Genomic DNA, 17,970 nt, shown 5'->3' on the forward strand with positions numbered 1-17,970 from the left:
TATGACGCGCAATACCCCGCCACGGTGGTCTAGTGGCTAAGGTACTCAGCTGCTGACCCACAGGTCGCGGGATCAAGTCCCGGCTGCGGCGGCTGCATTTCCGATGGAGGCGGGAATGTTGTAGGCCCATGTGCTCAGATTTGGGTGCACGTTAAAGAACCCCAGGTGGTCTAAATTTCCGGAGGCCTCCACTACGGCGTCTCTCATAATCATATGGTGGTTTTGGTACGTTCAACCACACATATCAATCAATCAATCAATCATGACGCGGAAGCAAGCTGTTGTGCATCTTCAGGACAATTGTCACTTCTGTTTTTACTTGTCAGGGCTATTCCTTCGGTGAGAATGGGTCACTTTAGTATTTTATATGTGCAGTCAGCAAATCCAGCGTTAATTCACTTAGTGTGCCTTTGAGGTGCCCCACACAGCTTTTGGGTTATCAATCACACGCAGATCTGTTGACTTGGAGAAATAGCCTTTCTTCTAAGTAGTCCCTTCTGAGTGTCGTTCCTCCAAGTAGTCTTCCTTTCCTTGCAAGGATCTGCTTTCCTATGCCAAATGTCAAACCAACTAGCCCAACAATTCACTACATTGAAAAAAAATATTGCTTTCTTTGCAGGTTTGTTGACATCTTCATTTATCAAACGCACGTCTCCAGGATTACGAAGACATGTATCAGTGTGTTCCCATCTAACAGATACTACCCCGGAATCGACGATCAAGATTCATTTGTATGTTACTCTCTCGATTACATTTTTTCGGTGGCATAGTTATTCAAGACACTCGCCTGCTGATGCATACACTTAGCTCAATTTCCGTATAAGAGCCGAAGGTATTTTTTACGTGCACTGCTCCACACTGAACCTTGCATAATCGATTATTTTTAATTGCGAAAAGTTTCTTTGTATGCTGCGGGCACTTTTACCGTTTATCTACGTATATATTTATCTATCCACTCACATTTGGGTGCTCTCGTGATCTCTCCCTTAACTTGGGTTGAACCAAAATTAGTAAAGGAGGGTAAGATGGTCTGACGAACATGACTCGCTAACCACGACAAGAAAGTTACATTCCCCTCATGTACGTCGTCAAACCCCTTTCATCATACATGAGTGGGACATAACCGTACACCACGGGCGAGTATGTGCCACAGGTCACTGGGAGCCCCGGAACGGCGAGAACTGGCATTGGTAATTTTAACGCTAGAGTGGGGATATAACCTGGGTCGTTTGCGTGGCAAGCGGATGTTCTGCCACACGGCCTCGGGAGAGCATTAAAAAAAAAAGTTGACACCGGCAGCGTTCATTCTACGAATGCAAAGCACCCAAGCAGGAATCGAACCGAAGCATTCTGCGTGGCAGTCGAATGCTCTATCACAGAGCCACGCCAGGTTTTGGTGCCACTTTGGAAAAAGACGCTATTTAGACGTAATGCTGGTAAAACGTCAAGTGTAGTTCCATTACTGACTATCCAATTTTGTTAGCATTAAATATGTATACCTATCATACAGCCGTAACGCCGGGTTAACATCAATTGTACTTGAGTGAAATCCACTGAAGTTGATTTATGTAGCAGTGTCCTTGCTATCATCCCCGTGAGCACAGGCGCTAAATGTCAACTTTGCGCTTCTGATGTTTTTAACGCTCATGAGATATCTTTACGCAAGTGTAAACAGCTGGTCATATAAAACATACGTCACTGGACTGCTCAACATATGTACGTGCGTACCACGTGTGTAAATATCTATAGATTCATTTCGTTATTTATAGCTAATTACAACACAGTCACTTTCCCTAGGCATGCTTCGCATAACGTCAACTATGATGGTACGTATGATCTGTCGAAGCTTTTTTGGTTCGGCATAAGTACCCTGGTTGAGTCAATATGTGTTGTTGCTGTACTTAGTGCAACACTTTGAACAGTGCACAGGCAGCCGAAGTATGAACGTAAAACACCCACACACACACAATATATATATATATATATGTATATATAAATAAATAAATATATATATATATATATTGTGACGAAGGAACGCGTTTATTTACAGGAAATGGTTGAGATCGGTACAGCTCAGAGCCAGAAAACCGGCGACCGAGCTGCTCGTGAGCCAGACCGCTTTCACCTCTTCCTCTTCATGCGCCCATCGAGGTGTGTCATTTCCCCCGTTCGCAGACGATGCCCACTGGGCGAGTCAATAGGAAGGTTGGTGGTGATATGGCTTGAGGCGCGCGACGTGTGTCAGCTGTGTCTTGCTAGAGCGCCGACCATTGCTTGTGACGCCGGAGATGACGTATGTGACGTCACTGAGACGGTCAATGACTACAAATGGTCCGGAGTAGTGGGCCAGAAACTTTTGGCATAAACCACGTTTGCGGACAGGTGTCCACAACCACACCAGGTCACCCTTTGTGTAGGCAACGGAGTGATGGTGGGCGTCGTACCGGGTCTTGGAGCGCTGTTGAGATGCAATGGTTCGAAGGCGTGCGACGCGACGGGCTTCTTCAGCGCGGCATAGTGACTCGGCAACCGATGTTTCCACATCTAACGTAAAAGGCAGAATGGTGTCGAGGCAACTGCGGGGGGAGCGGGCGTAGAGCAGGAAAAAGGGCGCGTACCCTGTTGTCTCGTGTTTCGCGGTGTTGTAGGCGTATGTGATATAGGGCAGTACTTCGTCCCAGTTTTTGTGCTTGGCATCAACATAAATTGACAACATGTTCGTTAGCGTCCTGTTGGTCCGCTCTACGAGGCCATTCGTCTGGGGGTGATACGGGGTTGCGTGGCGGAATTGGCTGGCAGACAGGCGTAGGATCTCTTCAACGACGTCAGCGACGAACTGACGTCCCCGGTCGCTAATGACGACTCGTGGAGGGCCATGACGGAGAATGATATGCCGAAGCATAAACTGCGACACGTGAAAGGCTGTTGCAGTAGGTATAGCCGCAGTTTCTGCGTAGCGCGTCAGGTGGTCGACGCACACGATGACCCATCGATTGGCACTGGCTGAACGCGGAAACGGACCTAGAAGGTCGACACCAACAATCTCGAAGGGAGAGCTAGGAGGTGGTACGGGATGGAGAAGTCCGGGTGATGTAGTCGTGGGACGCTTGTGACGTTGACATTGTTCGCAACCCGCTACGTATTTTTCTGTGTCGCGTCGCATCTTGGGCCAGTAAAACCTTTGCTGGATGCGATGAAACGTTCTGGCGAAGCCCATGTGCCCACTGGTTGCGTTGTCATGGCAGAACCGAAAAATTTGGGGACGTAGAGTGCGTGGAACTACCAGAAGCAGACGGGCGCCTTGGCCAGAATAATTCTTCTTGTAAAGGACGGCGTCATGGACTACAAAAGAGCTTGAACTGGCCGGGTCATTCGCGGAGGCAAACAGGTGATCTAAGCAATGATCCTCGTGCTGTGCTGTCCGGAAAGCCGCGATGTCAGGAAAATGAGAGTCAATAGCTGTGATAAAATCGTCAAAATTATCAGCTTCACACTCGGTCGTTGGTAGAGGAAGCCGTGACAGGCAGTCAGCGTCTGCGTGGCGATTACCGCTCTTGTAGCGGACCGTGAAGTCAAATTCTTGTAACCGTATGGCCCATCGCGCAAGTCGACCAGATGGATCACGTAGGCTCACCAACCAGCAAAGAGAGTGATGATCTGTGATAACTGAGAAACGACGACCGTAGATGTAGGGGCGAAACTTGTGTACGGCGAAAACGACGGCGAGGCACTCCAATTCGGTAACCGTATAATTACGCTCTGCCTTGCTCAGGGACCGGCTTGCATAGGCGACGACGTGTTCAGCATTGTTGTGTCGTTGAATAAGCACCGCGCCGAGACCAACTCCACTGGCATCGGTGTGGATTTCCGTGGAAGCAGAGGGATCGAAGTGGCATAGTATTGGCCCGGAAGTGAGAGCGAACTTTAGTTGCTTAAACGCTGACTCACAATTTGGTGTCCAGTGGAAAGGGACGTCCTTGCGCAGCAAGTCAGTCAGTGGCTGGGCCTTTTCAGCAAAATTAGGTACAAAGCGGCGAAAATAAGAGCATAGGCCCAGAAAGCTTCGTAGCTCGCGGATAGACTGTGGCTGCTTAAACTTGCTGACGGCGTCCACTTTCTGCGGGTCCGGTCTAACACCAGCTTTGTCCACAAGGTGTCCTAAAACCAGTGTTTGCCGTTCACCGAAACGACATTTTTTTGAGTTCAGTGTCAAGGCGGCTTTCTCCAAACATGTTAGAACAACGTCAAGGCGATGATTATGTTCTTCAAAAGTTCGTCCAAAAATAACCACATCGTCCAGGTAACATAAACAAATTTCCCATTTAAGGCCTCTCAAGACGGTATCCATATAGCGTTCAAATGTTGCCGGAGCATTACACAAGCCGAACGGCATAACATTAAATTCAAATAGACCGTCTGGCGTTACAAAAGCCGTCTTCTCTTTATCAACTGGATCCATGGGAATCTGCCAATACCCGGATCGCAAGTCTACCGAAGAAAAGTAGGAAGCTGAATGAAGGCAGTCAATTACGTCATCAATGCGGGGGAGGGGGTACACGTCCTTCTTGGTTATAGAATTGAGACGCCGATAATCAACACAGAACCTCCAGGACCCGTCTTTTTTCTTTACCAAAATAACAGGCGCAGCCCACGGACTTGACGATTCTTGAATTACACCAGTGGCTAGCATCTCGCCAACTTGTTCAGCAATAACTTTGCGTTCGGACACGGACACGCGATAGGGCTTTTGTCGGAGAGGATGAGCAGAGCCAGTATCGATCTTGTGACGAGCGCGCGTGGTCGGTATCTGAGCCCTAGGCACCTTTCGTGCAAAATCAAATACTTTAGCATGTCTCGCCAGCAGTGCAACCAGGTCTTTGCGCTTCTGTGAGGAAATGGACTTGCTAACCATTTTTGAAAATTCAGCTTCCATACCAGAAGTTTCCGGACCCGCCCTTTCAAGATCGCTTAAAGCTCCAATGCAGGTGCTGCTCTGCTTTTCGAACAGGGCAAGGCGCATACCAGCCGGTAGTACAACCGACTCGGGTGAGCTGTTTATCACCCATAATTGAGCCGTCTCGTCTGCGAGAGATACAATGCATCGTGGTACAAAGATGTTTTTCTTGAGACAAGCTACAGGCAACGGCTCAATCACTATGTCACGTGAATTCAAACTCGAATTGGTTTCCGAAGTGGTCACTTGTACGCTGGCCGTGGACCACGCTGGCAGAAGTACATCTTTAGCTACAGTGAGGTTACCTTTCTCACAATCAGGCTGCTGGGCGAGAGTAGACAACAGAACCTCACCTGCTCCACAATCCACGGTCGCACGACACTCTCGCAAAAAGTCTATGCCAAGTATAACGTCATGCGTTGATTGAGCCAGTACTGTGAATTCCGCCTTGAACGTTTTACCGGCAACACTAACAGACGCAGTGCAGACGCCGACAGGACGCAAGAATGCGCCGCTCACTGCCCGAAATGTGGCAGGTTTGTCCCAGTGAAACATAACCTTACGGCCTAGTCGTTGCTTAAAAACTAAACTCATCACGGAAACACTTGCGCCAGTGTCTATCAATGCCATCGTGGGAACGTCGTCAACAAGTACCTGAACCTTATTCTGAAGCATAGAAACTGGTGGAGGCATTCTTTGATGAAAATCGGTACGTCCAGCGACCTCACCTCCGTCGGCCGCGCTGGCTAGTTTCCCGGTGGCGGAGACGACATTCGTGACCGGCGCCGTGGAGATGGTGACCGAGGTGGACGGGTGGTGGGCGGCGTTAAGCTGCGCACAGATCCGGGCGAATCACTCCGGTTGATCGGCTGGTAGGCGTGCCGCTCGTCAGTTGGGTTGGGGGGCCAGTAGGTGTAGTCAGGCCGTTGGCCTCGTTGTGCAAACGTCGCGGATCTCTGAGGGAATGTCGAACGTGGATTACGTCGCATTGGGCAAAATCGGGCGATATGTCCACGAACACCGCACTGGTAGCAGACGGGCCGTTCACGGGGCATAGGGAACGTCGCTGGATGTTGAGGGTACGCGGCGCTCTGTTCCCACTGAGACGCAAAAGGAGGTGGATGGCTGTTGTAGCCGTAACGACTGTGGGGAGCATAAGGCGGCTCTACATAAGAAGACGCCGGTGGTGGAGCCCTTAGCTGAGGGCCGCGGTTGGAATAGCTGCGCTCCTCGAAACTCGTAGCATTGATACTTGTGGACGGTGTATCGCACGGTGGTTCTCGGGCGTTCAAGGGCGCGTAAAGGTGACGACGAAGTTCCTCACGTACAATGAGGCGAATCGTTGACGAAAGGTCGGTAGGCACGGAGTCTTGGCACACATCGACAGTGGCGACGGTCGTAACATTGGCAAGGCGTCCGAACTTCGTAGTGATGCGGCGAGTCTTCAGGGCCTCAAACGTTCGGCAGTGCCCAATCACATCGGCCACAGACTCAAGACTCTCCTTGCCGATAAGGAAGTGGTAGACGTCTTCCGCAATTCCTTTGAGAATGTGGCCCACCTTGTCCTCTTCCGTCATGTTGGTGTCCACACATTTGCACAGTTTCAGTACCTCCTCAATGTAGGTTCTGCATGTCTCACCACAAGCTTGAGCTCTCTGCGACAACATTTGCTCTGCACGTTTCTTCTTCGTCGCAGGGTCGCCAAAGCACTTCTTGATCTCCTCCATAAACTGGTCCCATGTTGTCAAGGTGTCTTCGTGATTCTCGAACCACACTAAAGCACTGCCATCGAGAAATAGACCCACGTGGGACAACTGGCTGGCCGCATTCCAGCCATTGGCTCGGCTCACCCGTTGATAGTGGCTGAGCCATTCTTCAACGTCATCGCCAGGTTTTCCTGTAAATGTGCGTGGCTCTCGGTAGTGGAAAGACGGCGCCCTCGCGACCGGCTGCTGGATGTCTCCGTCCAAGTTCATATCTTGAGGTAGTGGTGGCAAGCCCGCTAGTCGACGGCTGCGGCGAAGCTCGTGCTCTTGCGGTTCCGTCGTTAGTAGACGGCTGCTCTCCGGTCTCGCTTGACAGTAGCTGGCTTACCCAGCACCTCCACCACAACTGTGACGAAGGAACGCGTTTATTTACAGGAAATGGTTGAGATCGGTACAGCTCAGAGCCAGAAAACCGGCGACCGAGCTGCTCGTGAGCCAGACCGCTTTCACCTCTTCCTCTTCATGCGCCCATCGAGGTGTGTCAATATATATATATATATATATATATATATATATATATATATATATATATATATATATATATATATATATATATATATATATATATATATATATATATATATATATATATATATATATATATATATATATATATATATATATATATATATATATATATATATATATATATATATTTGCCTATGACTTGTATTTAGATTATGTTTATACTTTGACTGCCCGTCAACTATGCACAGTGGGGCACAAAGTAGAGCAGCAAATAAAACTGACTCATACGGAGTTTTCTCGCATCACAGTCATTCTTACGTTTCCGTTATTTCAACAGGACGACGCTCTGCGGACTCTTACACCTCCAATTGTGTACAGAGGTGACTTCCACTTGTTATTGTCTATAAGCTTGAGCCTTTTACGATTCAGCATGAAAGGACCAGATATTGAAGAAATTCGAAGGCCCTGCAAGAGCATGGTGGCCTTGCCTTTCAAAGTGGTAAGCATTCTTTATTGTTATGAATGAAGACTCATGCAAACGTACCAGGTCCAGCGTATATTCCTGAAAGACGAATGCTCTGACTTTGGTCGTTGCGAGCTTGTAGTATTAACGCGACAGTGTTAAAGAGCCCCTCTCGCAGAAATGCTAGCGCAGGCTTCGGCAACGGTCACGGCGTCGTTGGTTGTGAACTAAAAATCATCATCGTGCCCGTCGCTCAAAAACTGAGACTCGAGTCGCAATTTTACGTGCCCGGGTGCGGATCGAACAGAAACTGTCGGCGTGACAAGTACGTATTCTTCCACAGAGCTACGCCACTCATTCAAACTCCTTCGGAACAAAACACTAAATGAATATCGTTTAGTTGAAAGGGTCTTCTTAACGCATGTAATACTGCATAGCACAAGCGTAGACACGAGCCAAGTGCAGAACATTAGAAATGCGCACCGAGTGGGCGTTTTAAAGGCCCACACGTTACAAAGCGCTCAGACCTATTTTTTAATCATCATCAGCCGCTAAACTATCAACTGCGTACGTTCAATTGTTGTCTTACGGACACAAATTGGGCCCCCCGCGGTTTAGCAAAAAGAAGTATTAGGGCAGAGTGGGCGCATTACTGCTGTACTTGCAGTATGCATTCAAAGATAGTTTGAAAGTTTGTAACTTTGAAAATGTTACTAGCACAGACATTTGTTTCCTTGCAGCATAGTTGAGGCATGCACCGAGACCCGAAGCGAGGATTGCATTCGAGAAGACAATGAGCATGAGGCCCGATAACGCTATCGCGTTATGCTCTTGAAGGCGAAACTTGAGCGTCCTCCAAGTTTTTGCGTTGAAGATACGTAACCCCTGTGAAAATTATGAGTGTACGTGCGCAGTACTAAGGCGCTGATACGCTTATTTAATGATTAATAAAATTACTTCAGTATATTTCTTGTTGAATACAAAATTTTGTTTTTATGGCAACGGGTCGGTGGGCAGTTTTTCTGCAGTGGTGGCCTACTTCTTCAACGCTCCGGGAAAAGCGCATTTACATGTCAACATTAGTGTCTAAACAAGTGTAATGTGCGGAAGGGATAATTCAGGTACGTGTGAGACGTGCGTATTAAGTTTGCACAATTCGACCAAAAAGAACATCGTCTGGCACACTAAACGTCATGCGTTCTTGAATAAAACCAGAATGGTCTTCTTTGCGGCAAATGTTCAGTGAACGAAATCTTTGAAAATACAATCTCGCCAGCTATAGTAAGGTTTTTCATGCAGCACTTCTCATTGACTCACACGTGGGGTGTAACGTCCTAAAACCACCATGTGATTATGAGAGACGCCACAGTGGAGCGCTTCGAAAATTTCGACCACATGGAGTTCTGTAACGTGCACGCAAATCTGAGCACACGGGCCTACCGCATTTTCGCCTCCATCGAAAATGCAGCCGCCACAGCCGCGATTCGATTCCGCCACTTGCGGGTCAGTAGCCGAGTACCTTAGCCACAAGACCACCGCGCCCCGTCGCGGAGGTCTAGTGGCTAAGGTACTCGGCTGTAATTGACTTTATTCTGTTAGTGAGAAAGCATAGAAAGCACATTAGTAGGTTACCGTCAATATTTAGTTGGTGTAGTTTGTAAAGCATATCAGTCAATGGCGAACCTTGCAAAAAGTTTTTGAAAAATCTAGACTAATACAGTCGGCATGGGATGATTTATTAAGAATATGTTGTAAGTGATGAGTGAATGATATTAACTGTGTTTCACATGAATATGTTTTACGGAAGGCTTGCCATGGTGTGCTCACGTGAAGAATGAATTTAATTCTCAAATATTGACTATGTTTGTAATTATTACATGTTCAAGCATTTTACGTCAAAAACTAGTCAAAGAAGTGGGACGATAATTGTTCGAAGAGCGTTTATTATCAGATTTATGGAATGAAACGACTTTCCCGATTTTTCATTGACTTGGAATAGTAGAAGTATCTAGTGACTCTTGTAAAATTTTAGTTAGTACATGTGTAATGAAACTATAAGCGCATGTACTTTGTTGAAAACGATAGCAGATATGCGTTTCAAAGCACCGACGCATTCCTTAACATGTTTTTGCGAAAGCAATAATATGAACACTCTCAGCTGGATTTTGCCGTTGGCGCCAGCGTCACTCACCGTATATGTATACATATATATATAATAAAACGCAAGAAAGAAAAAAATCCAGGAAAAGACTCCCGTGCGCGGAATCAAACTTGGAACCTCTGCGTCGCGAGTGCAAGGCGTTAACCCCTGAGCCACCGAGGAGTACGCCCCACAACGTGCCACCGAGAAGCTATTTATATCTACCGTTTACCGCTGCTGACTGCCATCTCAGGGAAATTCTGTTTTCAGAATTACGAGCAAGATGGTGCAATGAGCGTGCCGTGATGCGCGCTCTTATCTCTCACGCGTAGTTTACCTGCGTAGTTTACCTTGCAGAGAGGAATGGGTCATCGTAAAGCCCCTGAATGCACATTTGCGCACCCTTATTTCACATTTCGGAGTATTTAATGCCTCGGCTGTCCTTAAGCTTTCACCGGAACGATTCTGTTGTAGTTAACGGGTGCACGAAGGTCACTTCAATCGTCGCACACTCTTTGTTTGCGAAGAGAGCGTGCTTTTCAGACACAGCGAAGTAAACACTGAGAAGCTTATTCGCGTTCATCTGTATCGGTGAATACGTTTAGTGCGTTATTTTAGCGCGACAAATCAGAGGCACGTTTCAATCGGCTTCCCATTCTGCGCGTTACCTTCCAATTTGTTGCTGTTGCATTCATTTCTTCGCCTTTGCGGCAAAGCTGTGACTGTTTTCTCGTCCTCTTTCTTCCTTATGACTAAAATGCGCAGTACTGCAATACCACTGGCTTCAGCGAGGACTCCGAAGACGAGCTGCAGATTGGTGTGTATCGTTTCAACGAACGCAGATCTTTGGTGGACACATTTGAAACTGCTGACGTGATTGAATTCAAGGTAGGAAGGATTTCATTTTTTCAATGCATTCAACGGCAGTTCATATGTGAGACAGCAGATTTGGGTGTCACAGTTGCCTTTGATGTATGGAAATTAAAACCTGATTATTTCAGCATCATATCTTCTCAGACACCAGCATAGATTGGGGCGATTGCTAGAGCTGTTACATATATCTTCCTTCGTAGCGCCAGGAGCATATTTCTTACTGTACATTACGTCACGCTGTATGAGGAAGGTTTTTGCAGTAGGTCAGTACTCGAAAAATAGATTGAAATAACAGTATGGAACTTCAGACGTGCTAATTGTATCCATTTACAATTTTACATTTACATTTACCTCTCTCGCGTCAACCTTTCCACTGCACGCAACGTTCGATCGCACATCGAGCGAACACTCTTTCGGCTCGTTTATGTGCGATAGAAAGTCGCTGGAAAGCGAAGCTCCTTCGTCTGCCAAGGCATTCGCCAAAGCAATTGTCCTAACCAGCCCGTCAGCGGCGTTGCGAGGGTTTGCAGAGCCAATAGCGTTCGCGAATGGCGATGTCGCACTCGCAATACCGATGAAGTGCGAGCCAGAGAAGCCAAACACAAGCGCCAGCAGTGGAAGACCAACGACACCGACGAGGTGCTAGTCATTATCGCATTAGATAATGGAGACAGCGCGCGGGTAAAACGGACGAGACGCGAGCCAAGGAAGCCGAGCACAAGCGTTTTCCACGCGTCGGCAACACCGATGAGACGCGAGCCAGGGAAGCCGAGCAGAAACGCCGACAGCAGAAGGTCAACGCGGGCGAATTCGGCAACGTCTCGAAAACGACACGCGCTCTCCGTTGGAGCGCACACCCGCCTGCGCCGCGCTCCACTGGCTGATCTGGGGGTGGCCTGGAAGGATGATCCGTAACCTCTCGAAGAAGCTCCTGCTCTAAGTGCGTTGTCATGCACGTCGGTGACGTCGTGATCCTCACGCTGTAGCGCGCTTCCAACCAGCTGAAGCAACAGGCTCAGCGCTGTCTGGAGGAGACGCTGACTGATCGCGACGAGACGTAACGACGCGCACCTCTAAGCCCCGCCGCGGTGGTCTAGTGGCTAAGGTACTCGGCTGCTGACCCGCAGGGCGCGGGATCGAACGCCGGCTGCAGTGGCTGCATTTCCGGTGGAGGCGGAAATGTTGTAGGCCCGTGTGCTCAGCTTTGAGTGCACGTTAAAGAACCGTAGGTGTTCGAAATTTCCGCAACCCTCCACTAAGGCGTTTCTCATAATCATATGGTGGTTTTAGGACGTTAAACTCCACATATGAATCAATCAATCATCAAAGCGCACCTGTAATAGTCGCGGGAGACTACAACATTGACGTCAGCGGAGTAGGAGGAGAATGGCTTGTCGATTACATGCGTGACGTGCACTTGTTGAGGTACGTGTCGGCGGAACGGTAACTATACCCACGACTATAAGGGGAACGTGCAACCAACTGGTCTTTATCGACTTCGGTATGTCAGCCATCGCTTCAAACGAGTGTTCCAGCGCTCACCTGAGCACCCGCGTTAGCGTCGTTGAACCCGTAAAAGCCACCCGTGCGCAACGCTGCTGCTGCGCATCCCGTCAGGGTTCCCTTTGGGATGATGTCATTTATTTTATTTTTTCACTCGTCATGACTCATGACATACCAACTAGCCCAAGCCGCCGCTCTTCTGCGTTAATTTTAACCCCACCGACTCCGGGTCGCCGAGGTTGAAAATCGAACCAATGACGCAGTTACATGAAGCTTAATGCATACAGTATCAAGCTAACGCAAAAGTGGTGTCACGCGTTGGACACTGTTTTATAAGGGTGCTCTTAGATCCATCATAATAATATTATAGTTACTTGAAGCTTCTTAGCTTTAACGCGGCAGCAGGGAACAACTGCTGAAAAGCTCTGATATTCCTGATGATGCATTTATGTATGCCAATAGCGAAAAGCCATGTGTCATTTATGCGGGTTGATACAAGATCACTCATAGATATTTCGGCATCTCAAGCGAAGCAAGAGGCGTACAGAACTCATGAGTGTTGAATAAATTGTAATAAATTATAAGCAATAACTTCATCAAAAAGTAAGCGATGACTATAAAAAGGACGAAAGAAAAGATTGCCAAAGAATCGAATGGTAAAATTTAGAAAAAACACATTAAAAATACAAATTCAAGCTCAAGAGACATTCAACAATAAAAAGAGCTTTCCATGCCACGTGGCAATAAAGACAGCGTACAACAGTAATCAAGCAGTATGACCGGTTGCGCATTTGCTTACCAAAACAAAAGAGGAAAGGTGAAACAAAAGTAACTATAATGAAGAAAATAATAATAACAATTACCTATTCATTTACTCACTTATTTGATTATTCACATCACCTTAAAGGCTCCATAGGAGCATTGAGTTAGGGGGGGGAGGGTACAAAAATGGCAAAACTGACCATATTCTACCAATCAGAATTGTGAATAATCAAGCTTTTTTTAAAAAAGGTGTTTTCTCAAAGAAAAGGACGCCGCTTGGATAGGGAAGAAATGCTAAAACACCTGGGTGCCAGTGGCGTAGCCAGGCAGTGGTACATAAGCCCCGTGTTTCCCCCACCCCCCAATTTTTCTGACGTGGATTACAGAGCCAAAGAATGGTGATTCCAAATATTGATTCCAAAGCCCCCCCCCCCCCCCCTCTGCTGGCTGTCCATACTTGAGAACATGTTAAAGAACCCCAGCAGGTCTAAATTGCCCGGAGCGCACCCTCTGCGACGAGCCTCACAATAAGATTGTGGTTTTTGTACGTGTAACCTCGGACATGATTATCAATATATGACTGGTAAACTTACACCTCATCATCAGCTGTCACTGAATCATCAAGCTGCGGCATGTGAAATCCATTGATTGATTTGATTGATATGTGGGATTTACTGTCCCAAAACCACCATATGATTATGAGAGACGCCGTAGTGGAGGGCTCCGGAAATTTAGACCCCCTGGGGTTCTTTAACGTGCACCCAAATCTGGCATGTAAAATCCAGTCCATCAGAATGAGCAACCGCCGGATACCCTCTTCCAAGAGAGCTGTTTCACAGCTGCGCACCGAAGTACGTGTTCTACAAAACATGAGATGAAAATTGGAGTAGTCAAGAAGAAGTTATTCATTCCACATCTTTTCGGCTTTCGTTCAAGTCCGACGAAGTTCATGGATGGCTCTGAGTAAAATAAGCAGTTGCGTAGAGATATCTCACAGTTCTGCATTTGTGCATTGTTTCCCACAGTTCTGCAGTTCTGCGCAGTTATATGCTCAGTTGTGTGCATATTTGTAGTTACCAGTACAAAGTCTCCTTGGGCGCGAAAAGATCACTTATGGCTCGACGCCACACGTAATAGCACAGATCTACTTTTCTCGAAACGAAGAACATCACGTCTTAGTCTGTCTTGGTCATATCCCAATTCATGTGTGACCGTGTCCTTGGAAGGCTAGGTTGTCTACAACGTACTCTACGTTCGGCCCTAATTAACAAAAGACTTCATATCAAACATTGGTTCACCCTGTACTTAAGTACAGTCCTGTAATATGGAACCTCACAATATATCTGAGGCAAAAATTTCAATCTATCCTCAAGGAATCCATACGCTTTATATAGCGTCGCTGCGAGAGATAGTCTTCAGCTTGCTAGACTCTTTTCTCATCGTCGAGCTAGATCTTTAAAGTTTCTGTACACCCTCATTCACTGCACATGACTTCTTTTACTCAGCAATTCTGTCGCCCCCGCTAAACCAATATTAACCAAACGTCATTATGAGCCGAACATGTCGTCATTGAATTAACGAACGAATGCATATATAAACGTTGTTTTTTTGTTTTATTGCTCACACTATTGAAGTATGGAATGCTTTACCCGGTCATGGTAGATCTTTCTGTGATCTGCCTGCACTTCTGCGACAGCCATACAAGGCTGCTGTATGTTGAAATAACTAAAATAAATTATTTTACTACACCTTACACAGTCTTAGAAAAAGATATACCTATTGTTGATTACATTGCTATAGAGTTGATTGCCAGCAATGCATCCGCAACTGTCATAAGACAGGACCTGCTACCACAACTGATCTTGCGCAACATTTTACGTAATACATTTTTTTGCGTGGGTGATGGCTAGTGGTCATCGGCAGTACATTTGTCAGCGTTTGTATGCTACTTTGAAATCACCAACTTTGATAAATGGCATGTTTTCCTTTTGTTTAAGCCACGCAAAATGTCTTGTGAAGTTTTGACTGTAAATTTTCACTGTTCTTGGCTTCATATAGAATGCAAATCAAGTGGAGCGCATACCCGCACTTTACGGGCCATGGTATGAGGGTATGCGCTGCACGTGATTGACGGAAATGATTTCATCACGTACGCGACTGGCATGCCACGTTATTCTTATCATGGCCTTTTAATCACTCTCTTCATGCACTCACGTTCTGCTACTGCAAATGTTGTCAAAAAAACTGTGAAAATGCGTTTGGTTCAGCAAGAAATGCTCATGACCTCAAACGTCGTGGGAAAAGCCTTTGCCATTGTCAACGTGTACGTCCCTGCATCTTGTGTGTTTAACGTATTTTTCAGATGAACGACGTGATGCGAGAGTACCACCTCAACGGCTTGGATATTGGCTTTGCTGCGTTTTATTTGGAGCACGAGGACTACCTCGGCGAATGCGGGAACAGCTTTGCCAGGCTCCGAATGATGTCCAAGTGTCTACAAAATTTCGTCTAAAGATACCTCTATGTCGATATAGTTTGATAACAAAAGCAGGCGATTATGGTTTTCCATAGTTTTGAGAATCCGTAGATAACCTCGTAGTACTCGCCACGCGACTAAGAGTGAGTTAATGCAGGAATACACTCCTGCTATCTAGTATACGCACACCAGCTCCACAAGGGCGACTGACTGTTCGAGACTTGGAAATAGCGATTGGGATAAACCAGTAGTCTATCTTACCGTGATGTTGATAGCACATTATTTTTACGTAAAAATTAAGCGGACTGCCTCCCGCACAAAAAAGTGTTCCTGATTGTGGCGCAAACAAGAAGATCATTCATCATGTCGGTGGCAACGAGAATGTTTTTACCCATTAAAATATTAAAAAATTTATGTTGAAAGCCGACAAAAAATGACGGCTAAGGTAACCCAACAACGGTGTGGTCAATCTACTTGTAGAACAAGAAATACCGGAAGTATGGTTATTTTGCTTAAAAAAACAGACAGGTACAACTTGAAATTGTATTTTACGCACTTGAGGCATCTTTAGGTCGCGCCAGAGACGAATTCTTGCTTTTTTATCACGTCTTCAAAAAGGCACTCAGTGGAACGGCCGGGCGGTGATGATGAATCAACATTTATGGGGCCCAGCACGCCCCAGACGGGACGGTTCCCTAGTTGCGGGACCCGTACGTATCCAGCAGCCTCTGGCCCCTGTCCTTCAGTGCACGCTGAGTCGGTAGGGCGGGGCTGGATAACAAGGTCTCCCATCGCTCAAGGGGTTGGGGATTCGGGGTGTCGGGGGAAGGGACGGTGAGGGGTTCTTAATTTCTGTGCACTCTGCCAAGATGTGCGGCAGGGTGCCATTTTTTATTTTACAAAACGGACAGAGCATGTCGTGTTCCGCAGGGTACATGCGGTTCAGCAGTACGGGATGCGCAAACAACCCCGCCTTCGCTCGACCCAATATCGTCTGTTGTTTAATGGTCAGGTCGGGTGCGGTTCTCGTAGTCTGCACCTTCCCTCTCGGTACATCTGGGTAAAGTCCCGAGAGCTGGTAATCGGGTGTGGTAGCTCTTCTGGCTCATGTTCGGCCCGGATTGACATTTCTCGGGCATGATAGTCGGCAACGGTGTGGCATGCTACCTGCGAGTGAGCCGGGACCCACACGAGCTCTACGGCTCTTCCCGGAGGCTTGCACTTGGATAGAATGGCTCGTGCCGCGGATGAGAGAGATTACCCCCCAGCGGAAGCTTCCATAGGCTGTCTTTGAGTCGTTGACCACCGTGTCCACGCTCGGTGGTGTGTTTGCTTATGCCTGCCTGCAAACGGCGGAGCAACGCGGACACGGCGTTCCCCGCCACACATAAAAACAATAAAAAAGTAACAAAGTGGCTGACTGGGCTAATTGGTTGTGCATACTTGAGGTTAGCAGCACAAAAAAACACGGTGTATAGGAAAAAGACGGGACAAACGCTGACTTCCTACTGAAATCTTATTGACAACAAGGCTATTATTATACCCGAGTTTTTGGGGTGCCAGGGTCGGCGAAGCAGGCTCAGTGATTGTTGATGTTCTTTTGTATCTTTGCATTTCTCATTTTTTTCACTGTTTTTCTATTAACTCGGGTATATTAATAGCCTTCTTGTCAAGAAAACTTCAGTTGGAAGTCAGCGCTTGTCCCGTCGTTTTCCTGTCCACCGTGTTTTTTTTCGCGCTGTTAACCTCATATAAAAAAGTGTGTGCGTGTGTGCCTTAAACGACCACTAAGGTGCTTGTGTTGTTATTAAACAAAACTTTGTGGTGCCTGCGAAAACAACAGGTGGTTGTCGTTTATTACTTTCACCAGCTGTAAAATTGTCATCGGCTACCCCGACCGAGGTTGTGGGCATTAATCCCACCGATGAAAGCAGACTAAACGCAGATGGAAAAATTCTGTTTTACAGCGAAAGCTGTTATGACATCACAACTGGGGTCACGCGCGGTGGCGTAGTTGTCCGCCGCCACCGCCGGGATCTTAACCACTTCGCACGAACTATAGTACCAAGGACACTGTGAGACTCGAACGCGGGTCCGCTGCGTGCCAGCTCAGTATTATACCACTGAGCCACGAAGGGGCTTCATACAAGTTCGCAAACTCGCCTTAGGCAGGCTTGATGTCGGGAAAGGAATCGCGTTAATATGAGTAATAAATATTTTTAGAACAGAAAAAGAACAACCTGTCGTCACACAATGCGAATAGCGTAATGAGTGGGTCTTCCATTGCTCCAACCCATTACGAAAACTTGTCTTCAATCACCTAATAAATGTGGCGCATATCTACTTCAGGCATAGGCCAAAAGCGGCGCCCCCACAAAATTGACGCGAGTAGGTGGCTGCTCCGGGACGTCCGAGCACGCTAGTCTTCCTTTTATTCCCCTACCTCTTCCCCCTTTATGCCTGATCAACAATAAATTTGTTTCACTCACTCACTTAATTCAGGCATAATTCCTCTTCATTGTTAGCCACTGCACGAACAACTGGCACAAAATTCCTTGCATGTGT

The 17,970-nt window shown here is 47.0% G+C and overlaps 1 protein-coding gene across 1 annotated transcript; it reads left to right on the plus strand.

Moving 5' to 3' along the window:
* The first annotated feature begins 625 nt into the window (after positions 1-625).
* LOC142777071 (uncharacterized) lies at positions 626-16,082 on the plus strand. Its single transcript, XM_075881370.1, has 4 exons — positions 626-731; positions 7,526-7,687; positions 10,557-10,679; positions 15,292-16,082. The coding sequence occupies exons 2-4, from the start codon at positions 7,619-7,621 to the stop codon at positions 15,439-15,441; spliced, it is 342 nt and encodes a 113-aa protein (XP_075737485.1). The 5' UTR covers positions 626-731; positions 7,526-7,618; the 3' UTR covers positions 15,442-16,082.
* Positions 16,083-17,970: the final 1,888 nt, after the last annotated feature.

The sequence above is a fragment of the Rhipicephalus microplus genome, chromosome X (genome assembly GCF_043290135.1).
Source record: "Rhipicephalus microplus isolate Deutch F79 chromosome X, USDA_Rmic, whole genome shotgun sequence".
Lineage (NCBI taxonomy): Eukaryota > Metazoa > Arthropoda > Arachnida > Ixodida > Ixodidae > Rhipicephalus > Rhipicephalus microplus.

Bases quoted from the DNA above. Each gene is read 5' to 3' on its own strand.
- LOC142777071 (XM_075881370.1), top strand. From the start codon at position 7,619: ATGAAAGGACCAGATATTGAAGAAATTCGAAGGCCCTGCAAGAGCATG. The intron at 7,688-10,556 runs GTAAGCATTCTT...TAAAATGCGCAG, and splicing joins TGGCCTTGCCTTTCAAAGTG to TACTGCAATACCACTGGCTT. The intron at 10,680-15,291 runs GTAGGAAGGATT...CGTATTTTTCAG, and splicing joins CTGACGTGATTGAATTCAAG to ATGAACGACGTGATGCGAGA.